This window comes from Protomyctophum bolini (assembly GCF_963924005.1).
Source record: "Protomyctophum bolini genome assembly, chromosome: 6".
Lineage (NCBI taxonomy): Eukaryota > Metazoa > Chordata > Actinopteri > Myctophiformes > Myctophidae > Protomyctophum > Protomyctophum bolini.
In genome coordinates, this window is record NC_137867.1 from 26,543,103 (window position 1) to 26,553,249 (window position 10,147).

Here is a 10,147-nt window from a genome sequence, read left to right on the forward strand (position 1 = left end):
TGGGTAAGGGTCAGCAAAGGAGTGGGCAAAACTTCTTTGTGCAGTTACTGTATATTAACGTTGGTTCAGTGCAGCGCTTTGAGGAAAGATATAGTGGTGGGAATTCTAAATGACAGCCAAAAAGCTGTGTTTGAACTGTGCCCAAAAGTCAAGAGTATACATATGGATATTGAGCTATCCGACTGGCATACGTACTTTAGCACTCTTTCCACTGGACCAGCACATGACTGATGAATTCCAGGGAGACAGCAATACCCAGAAAACCAATATAAAACGCATGAACATTAATGTTGCAATGACATTTTATTCATCTCAGAAAACCCTCTAGTACGCGAAGTGCAAGAGCAGCAAGGCGTATCACATTTATAATTGTCCCTGTATAATCTCTTCACGACTTTTGTCGCCGGAATACAGTCTCCCTAGAAATCTGCGTACACCACCAGCAGATTATGCAGAAATGTGCATAACTTCTTTTGCATATCTCGAGAACTATTCATTGTCTCCGCCAGGCCCAAAGGCATGGCCGAAACCAACATTGCTGGCCCACAATAACGTACGTGACCTGGCGGAGACCTGTGCTCCGAGGAGCTTTTTCTGGTTCACATTGAGTTGATTGGATGAGCTTTTCTCAGTGGCCACGCCCTGAATGGGCATTGCACTAGTTAACCACCCATACGTCAGAGTCCACAGAGAGCAGAGTTAACCACTAGTTAACCACCCATACGTCAGAGTCCACAGAGAGCAGAGTTAACCACTAGTTAACCACTAGTTAAACACCCATACGTCAGAGTCCACAGAGAGCAGAGTTAACCATTAGTTAACCACCCATACGTCAGAGTCCACAGAGAGCAGAGTTAACCACTAGTTAACCACCCATACGTCAGAGTCCACAGAGAGCAGAGTCCACAACACAATCTGCTCTTCACTGTGGTGGTTTTTCCCAGAATACGGATGCTGGCGTTTAAGTGGTAAATATAAAGAACATGATAACAAAACAAAAAATTAAATACAAAAAATTAAATTATAATAATAATACTTTTGGTAGTATCACATCATAGGCAACCATTTAAGAAATTGTTCACTTTTTAAAGGCAAACTATGTTGTTGTTTTTGTTGTTTTGTTTGTTGCTTTTTTTACATTCTGCAATAGTCTACAGTACACTAACAACATTACTAAACATACACAGACAGGTCAAGCAAATTACTGCTTATTCCCATAACAGCTACAGTACATTGAATGTGCATGACTCAAACTCTAAAATGAATAACTTACTAACAATTTCCCAACAACTACTAATCAATCAACAATTAGTACATTAGGAGCCGTTCTTTGACCAGCATGGTCACAAGGTACCACAGCAGACATTTGCATTGAATGGCTTGCATGAGAATAACTCCATGTACATTGCTATACAAGGTACTGTACAGTAAGCAGTGTTAAGTATAATGCCTTACACTACTCATAGTATAACAATAGAAATTATAGCTCTGATTATCCGATATTAATGACATAAAACGGCATTGATCAAGTTGCTACGGATCGTTTTACAGTATATTGCTCAACATTAAAAAGGCTACAGACATGATGTGTTACTAAGTAAGAGTACACCTATGTTACTATAGGTAGAAGAGTAAAAAATGTATGGCTTGTAAACGTAGTAGTGCAACGCCAAAGTTCAGTCACCAACAGTAACGGACATATTGCATTGAAAAGTGTAGACCAGCGATTCCCAACCTGTGGGCCGGGGCCTACTGGTGGGCCGTGACTCGTCAGTTCATTGCAAGTGTGCCCTCAAAGAATTGCAAAAAAACTAAGGCCCTCATTTATCAAAGCGGCGTACGCCAAAATATGGTTGCACGCTGGAATTCCCGCAATTTCCGGCATTTATCATTTCCGCAAAACCTTGAACTTGAACGTGAGCCAGGACAAAAATCACGTTCGGGAGCTGTCGTAGGCTTTGTCCCCGGCTGTTTTTCTGTCGTACACAAGCGGAGCAGCATTGTCTGAACTGCTGACATGCTGTCACAGGCATCTAAAATGTATAAAACTAATAATACATGTGAAAAAATATATTTTGTAAAGGCACGTCATATGAAATTGGTAGGATATTTCCAAGTGTGCAAGCAATTAAAATCGTGCAATTAAAAACAATGTTGCAAGTTAGATGCTTAAGCCATTTAAAGTGTTTTGCATGAGCGCATGCCGGTGCCCCCCCTCCTGGAATAGTTAACTTCCATGACATGCCAGCCCGCCAGTACCAGTGCATGAGGCTGGTTTAGGCTGCACATTCATATTGACAGTTGACAGCCCAGCCACTGTAGCGACTAGCGAGGTAATCTAAATAGATTGTCATAAACGTGCATGTTCACGGTGTCATGAATGGACCACAGTGATAGAGACAGACAGACAGACAGGACAGGAGGAGATGTTGCAAAACAGCAGCATGTGTGTGTCAGTGTGTGCCTATTTGTTATTTAATTAATGGTTCACATGCAGGTTCAGGTTTTTGTTCACTAATATATTGTTGTAGGCTATATTAAATGAATAAATACTTTAATCATTTAATATAGGCTACAACTACTGTAACAATACACAGCAGGCGCGCAGCGTGGATCAAATGATTGACTGGGCAAATTAGCATGGGGGGGGGGTGCATCCCCGGCCGATAGGTGTGAAGTGTGAACGGTTTGGGGGACCATTAACAAAGGTGGCTTGCATGCTGTGGTTTACTAACCAGAAATTTGCATGCACAAGGCTCGAAGTTAAACTGGGCCAGCTCTAAACTGACTGGGCCAATGGACCCTATACACTAGTGACACACAGTGACAATTGCTTGCAATTAAGTTGCGATATGTGCGTGCATGTGTGTGGGTGGGTGAGGCGGGCAGCAAGGCAAGCGAGGCGAGAGGAGAAACAGACAGGGTAGGCCTACAGCTCTATTTAATTCATGCAGGTGTTGCGTGTGCGTGCGTCTGTGTGTGTGTATGAGAGGGAAACGTTTTTATTTACTTTTTTCGGCTTGATTTCATAGGGCGTGCCAGATAGATTTCAGCCGTCACATTTATTAACGTCGGAACGAAATTAAGGAAGGATCAGCTGTTTGCGATCACTTTATAAATGCCGTGGCGACGTGGGTGTACTACGAAACCTACACTCGAATTTGGGGCAGATTTGACACTCAATTGATAAATGAGGGCCTAAGCTTGTAATGGCAAAATATCATTAATTTATATATATTTAAAAAATCGAATAGGAACTTATCGTATACTACTACGTTAGTTCCATTGGTCCAAGCTGGAACACAATCGACTGATATTTGATCATTAAAATAAACTCGCTCTGAGAATGCATGCAACCCACAAATGGGTGGGCCGCATTTTCAAGTGGGCCACGATCCACAAAAGGTTGGGAGCCACTGGTCTAGACATGCCTGTCTGACAGTCGGTGTGATGGATATCATGGACCAGTGCTGTCTGAGTCAGTCTTTGTCCGATGTCGCCGGCGGATCTGAATGTCATCATCCTGAGAAAAACAGGTACAGTAAAGTCAGCAGTCAGGAGAGTATCAGGTGGTGGGGGGAGGGGGGTTCGGGGGGGTCAACAAAAATTGTTGTCAGTTTATAGGTGAGCTATGTTCGGTGCACGAGAGGCTTATGGATTACTGTTGACAGCCTTTTGTAATTTTGTATATTGCACTGCACTTGAATGTCATTTGATCATGCACAGATTTTATTTCATCATTTTATTTCAATCATTTTAAAATGTGTATCCCTGTCCAGATCAAACATATCCGACAGTGCCTCTTCCTCCCCTTATACTCATTGGTCATTCTCAGTTTTACAACTGTCAGCACCAATAACCAAATAATACCAGAAGCAGATTGCCCTTCCTTTGACTTTGATACTTACAGTCTCTGCAGTGTCAGCGGTTTCCTCCCCCTCTGTGCATGGGTTGGACATATCCAAGTCTGACAGGGCGCTCTCTGCCATCTCCTCGTCATAGTCTGTCTGGTACTCATACTCTGTCTGGTACTCATCAGAGACTTCCTCTGCAGGCAGTTAACATTACATTTACACAGGAAGCATATACTGTAGTTGATGCTTGTACACAGAGTGACTGACAACACAGTTATATACAATTACATAGTACAAGAATAAGGAAAATGGGGGTCATAGCCAAGAATGGGTAAATGTGCGTACTACTTACTGCATAGTATTCTGTCTTGTGTCTATTCAAATTAATCATTTGAATAGCTGTATTTCAAAATTACATACAGTAGTATACGTCATTTGAAAAATAAGTGACATTCACAAACGATGAGCTGAAAACACAGCGATCAAGCGCACACACGCACCACCCTTTTTTTGCAAGATGGCCATAAAGAGGATTAAGACATAAGTACGTTTTAAAAGATATCAGATAAGTCCTTGACTGATAAAAAAAAAGAATGATGCAATCTTTTGTAGTGTTTTGGAAATTATATTTTCAGGTAGCTATTTCAATGATCACTAACCATTCACCACGTCACGTTTGACTGGCTCGATTCTTGACACAATTTCTGCAAGATCAGTGAAGGAAGCATTTGGACAAGTGACCTGAAAGACACACAATGACAATCAATTTAGTAATGAAAAACTGTTAACCGAACTTATCAATTTAATTGATTGGCAACAGAGAAAGGAGAGATCTACCACAAAAACATGTTCTTTCTTGTTCATTCAGAAATGACTCACGTTGCCCCTTTGGCTTTTAGTCTTCTGGAATTCTTCCTGCTGCCTGTCCTTTAGCATCTTGCCCACCACCCCGCTGCGCTGCCACACATCAAACAGCGTCTTCCCATGCTGGTAGCCCACCTCCTGCAGGAACAATGAGCGAGGATTAGGGAGAAAGCCAGAACAGACAGATGGGAGACTCACAGGGATGCTGACTGTATGGATATGGACATCTTCATTTCCTGTTCTCAGACGTGCAGAAATATCAGTTTAGCATCAAGGCTTTTTACTTGATTCCGGTGCGATTTAAATTGTTTTGAAAATGTATTTTTACTTTAACACCCTGAACGCCCGGGGTTATTTAATCCATTAAATCATAGCGCCCAGCAATTTATAGCAACGGAGCACTTTTACAGACGGACCAGATCTTATCCATCTGTGGCTGTAAGTAAGTAAGTAAGTACATTTTATTTATAGAGCACTTTTCAAAACAAAGTTACAAAGTGCTGTACAGTAAAAACAACAATATAAACAATCAAGTTAAAACAGGCACAAAGGAGCAAACACAACAAAGAGTAAGAGCAGAAACATAACTTGACAACAGTGATAGTCAAACTAAAAGTAAACGTTTACAAGATAAAATGTAACCTAAATAAATGAGTTTTTAACTTGGACTTGAAACCTTCAACAGACTCTGCATTTTTAATTGATAGGGGTAGGGCGTTCCACAGTGTGGGAGCAACCACTGCAAAGGACCGGCCCCCCTTAGTTTTCAATTTTGTCACCGGAATATTCAGGAGGCCTTTATCAGAGGACCTGAGGGGTCTTACATTTGGTTTTGCCACCAATAAGTCTGTAATATAGACTGGGGCTAGGCCATGTAGTGCTTTATAGGTGGTTAAAAGGATTTTAAAATTGATTCTAGATTTGATAGGAAGCCAGTGTAGTTCAGCCAGTACCGGTGTTATGTGTGCTCTGCGGTTTGTATTGGTGAGGATTCTAGCGGCTGTATTCTGTACTAATTGTAGTTTATAAATAGAGGAACAGTTGAGGGTAGTGTAGAGTCCATTACAATAGTAGCAGCTAGATGTAGCCAAAACACTCTAGAGGCGATCGACAATAACGGGAGGTATGATTAAATCTACCGCGACTAGCGGCGGGACCGCGGTGGGCCGTCTAACACATGATCTTTGCTTAGAATTAGACGTTATGATTTAGATCAAGAGTTATTATTATGTTTTAAGATTTTCCGTCTTGTCTGCTAAACAGGGGGGGGACATTTTCGATGACGTCCCACTGTTGCACAACATCGAGTGTTGCGCAACAGGCACTCCCAGACTGTGGAGCGATGCGATCGGTTTTGATATTAATAACCTCCGTCTTTTTGATCAATCTTCATCCTGGGCGCTGAGCGTTACTAATTGAAAGGACGGTGAACTTTGTCCTGGGCGATCGGGTTGTTAAGTGAAACCGCATCAGAAACGAGTAAAATGATTTCACCCCACAGGCAGCTTGTGTAACTTATACTGTATATAAATAAGAAAAGTTTAAAAGAGTCATTATGAGATCAAAAGACGCGTTAAGAGGGCACCATGCACCTTCCCCCACAGTGAACAGAGGGACACTCACTGAAATCTCATCAAACTTGCCAAACTCCAGTGTGCCGTAGCGGTCGATGGGTGGCCGGATGTACTCGCAGTACTCACTACCCTTGACCACCTCCAGCTGCCGAACACAGCAAACATAGGCAAGGCGTGTCTGGATCTCAGCCATGTTCAGCACCTGTCAGTTAGGTGTTGGGGAATATGAAGATATTGTGTTATAAGACAAGACAACAAAAGTAAAACAATTAAGAGCCTTCGTTTATTATGCAAAACTCACTTTAACTCTCTCGGCAAGGGGATTGAAACGTTTCCATAGCAACCACCAGCCACTGAGATAGTCTCCGTAGTTGGTGAGGTTGGTTTCGTCCTGGCTGCCCACGTCGATGGCGATCACAACCTTGGCACCCATTGAGCGTGCCACATCCGCTATAGAGACAGTCAGGGGAAGGCCAGGACACGTTTTAATTAATCTGGCCCTTACGCAAGGAACCACTTAAATCCTACATAGTTTGTTGTTGGTCAAACTGCAAAAGGAGGATACACCTACTGTCTATCTACTGTATGACATTACTGACCAGGTAGGTTGTTGATATAGCCCCTACTGTCTATCTACTGTATGACATTACTGACCAGGTAGGTTGTTGATATAGCCCCCGTCCATGAGTAGATGTCCGTCTTTGGGGTCACAGAGAGGAGGCAGGTAGCCAGACAGGGACATGCTGCTTCGAACGTACCTCCACAGTGAACCTGTAGGCCATTATCAGGATGTTATGCCATGACATGTCACATGACCAGGACAATATACACTAAGGCAGACCTTAAACATTACGTTATAATTTAGCTAGTAGGTATGCTATTTTTGAAAAACCATAAAAATGTGGCGCAAATCTTTGAAAATATATTCTTTCAAAGTGAATGTTTTTAACTCAGGTCTAAATGGGTTAAACAAACCTACAAATACTATGTGGGATGTTCACAGGTATACACACCCTCTATACATTCAAACACAGCACTGTGTGGACATTATGTTTACAAAATAAGTAACAAATAGTATCAAAGAGTAGTGTGGGGCGTCTGGAAGAGACAGACAGACCATCGGTATGAACTCTCATGGAGGAGGCTGTGATATCCGTTGTTATGTTGAAGTAAGGGATCCACAGGTCCTGTTTAGAGATAGAAAGGAAAACAGGTTTCGTAAAACATTTTTCACTGGGTTTGGTCAGTGGGTAAAGCAACTAATGTATTATGTTTGCTTATTATTATTATTTCTTTTTTTAACATACAATGTGAAGTCACATCACATACTTTTGTTGCATAAAAACCTTGTCTAATCACAATGACAAGATAAAGGTCATAATGGATTTAAAACTGAACTGAGAAAGAATATCTGTCATCTTGTGTCTCTGTGTAAAATAAATCACCATCTTTAACAGTGGTACAACGTCATCATAGAATGTGTCACCTCTATCTGTTTCCCCTTGAAGACAGAGCTGATGCTGGAGTTGAAGGAAGCTCCAGAGAACATGGAGGTGACTGGGTAGGTCAGGTCTAGAAGCTTCTTGAAGATAGACGTCATATCCTGAGGTTGGAAAGAACAATCTATGTCAACTAATACACAACTTATGGGCTATATTATAATAAGGTATACAGGTCTATGAAGACAACACGTCTTTTGGTATGAAAGTGATATGTCAATCTGGGTAGTGGTCTCCATGGCAAACATACTGTGCCCACTTCAGGAGCAACACGGGCTAGATTCAAATCCAGGATGTACTGGAAGGAGTAGCAACCAGCGAAAATGGTTGCAGTACGTAGTTCAGACTAATCATTGGTCCGACAACCCACCTCAAACCCTAACCTAACCATAACCGCAAGCACGGGAGCAGCACATGTCCGACTTAGATAGATGGGTTTATTTGTCATTTTTACAACTGTGAACAGCAGAAAAACGAAATTTCTATGTGCTAGTGCACGAGCCGCAGCAACATGAGTCGCGCCGCCACAATACCTCTTTCTTGCATCATAGAAAAAGAAAAAGAAAACATAGAGGGGGGGGGGGGGGGTAAGAAGTCATCACATCACATTTCAAGTAAGATGATAATACTCGACTGTGCAGGCACGTTTCTGGGGTGGGGGTGGCGGGGGGCTTGGGCCAGGCATGCGACTTGCGGACGCATGTCCGACTAATCCGTTACACGCGGTCCCCACGAAAATAGCTTAGCTACAGGTTCACAACATGTTGCAATGTTGTCACCTTGTAGAATGTAGATCATCATTGCTACATTACTGTAGCAACAAGAACCCAAATGGGTTCCCAAAAAGGGGTTCCCATCCTAAATGGGTTAAGACGAGTCCTGTGTAACCCCTAATTGATGAAAGGTAGGTTTGAAAGGGGCGGGTTTGTTGTGTGTTTGTATAATATTCACCCACCATGGCCCACTCACGAGCCCGGACCTTCATGCGACTAGTGCTTCTCTCCTCGGCATACAGCGCTCCCATGAAGGAGCCGATGGAGGTGCCACCCACCATGTCAACAGGGATGCCTGCCTCGTTCAGTGCCCGCAGGATGCCAACCTGTGAGCACCCTCTGAAATGACACACATCTGTTAGAAAGGAGGATGCCAACCCGTGAGCACCCTCTGAAATGACACACATCTGTTAAAAAGGAGGATGCCAACCTGTGAGCACCCTCTGAAATGACACACGTCTGTTAGAAAGGAGGATGCCAACCCGTGAGCACCCTCTGAAATGACACACATCTGTTAAAAAGGAGGATGCCAACCTGTGAGCACCCTCTGAAATGACACACGTCTGTTACGCAATGTCACATATCGTCGTTGTCAGGGAGAAACCTGTATGTCTGAAACCGTTACTTTTCAGGAAATGGAAACACTAGCCTGTGTTCTAATAGACCCACTGTAGTTATTATTCAATCAAAAACTCTTTCAGTCTGTGATGTTATATGTATTGTAAGTTTGTTTTTTCTGTCTTGTCTTGTAAAACAATAAAAATTTAAGTTAAAAAAAAAAAAAAAACTCTTTCAATGTGGCCTCCCTATTTTGAGCATGCCAAAATGTTTCAAAAATGCACACTCATTGCACTAGTGACCTTGTGGATTGTCTATTTCTGCTACTTTTGTGTGACACTGCCATATGATGAAGTATAAAAGAGGGCACTCGTTTACAGAACTACGAGGTTTCTGCCCGAGAGCAATGATATGATTTGGTGGATGATTCTTACAGTATAGTACCCAGAGGAGCATAATACATTATTAGCATGGCTGACCCTAATGGAACCATCAGAGACATCAGATAGCATCACACCTGACAGTTGGTTGATGCTTTCACTAAAGCACTTCATAGTACCACGGGTACAGTACATACATTTTTAAACATGGTTGCTCCAGGTGGGAAGAAAACCCAGTAAATCAATAATTGCGGTCAGTATGTATGCCCTCAGCCCTGCTCGGTACGTTGTGATACACAGGGGCACGGAACTGACAGAACTCTGGATAAAAACAGCATTTCCTGAGAAACAGGTATAGCTTATAGTAGCAGTACGTCTATAATTTATACTTATATATTATTGTATATATTATATTAACAATACTTTCAAGTGTGTATATGACAAGAGTACGCACCTTGTCAAGGCTCCAAGACAAGCCAGTGCAATGATGGGAGAGGAAAAAAATGCACAGACAGACAGACTGTACTAACAGACTTACTTACAGACAGAGAGAGAATATCAGAAGGCAGAGACCGACAAGCGAGAGACATACAAACAAATAATTAACATAGATACACAGTAAGAAAAGGAACAGCGACAAATAGT

At 42.2% G+C, this 10,147-nt stretch overlaps 1 protein-coding gene across 1 annotated transcript in view; it reads right to left on the bottom strand.

Moving 5' to 3' along the window:
- Positions 1–297: 297 nt before the first annotated feature.
- The window catches only part of pnpla7b (patatin-like phospholipase domain containing 7b), a 33,268-nt gene continuing 23,418 nt past the window's right edge, over positions 298–10,147 (bottom strand). Inside the window, exons 26-35 of the mRNA XM_080766476.1 lie at positions 8,747–8,903; positions 7,779–7,895; positions 7,410–7,479; positions 6,947–7,063; positions 6,594–6,742; positions 6,342–6,494; positions 4,734–4,856; positions 4,514–4,595; positions 3,909–4,048; positions 298–3,523 (exon numbers count right to left, since the gene is read on the bottom strand). Of these exons, the coding sequence (XP_080622602.1) occupies positions 3,458–3,523; positions 3,909–4,048; positions 4,514–4,595; positions 4,734–4,856; positions 6,342–6,494; positions 6,594–6,742; positions 6,947–7,063; positions 7,410–7,479; positions 7,779–7,895; positions 8,747–8,903 (1,174 nt within the window). The 3' untranslated portion in view covers positions 298–3,457. The remainder of the gene's footprint in view (positions 3,524–3,908; positions 4,049–4,513; positions 4,596–4,733; positions 4,857–6,341; positions 6,495–6,593; positions 6,743–6,946; positions 7,064–7,409; positions 7,480–7,778; positions 7,896–8,746; positions 8,904–10,147) is intronic.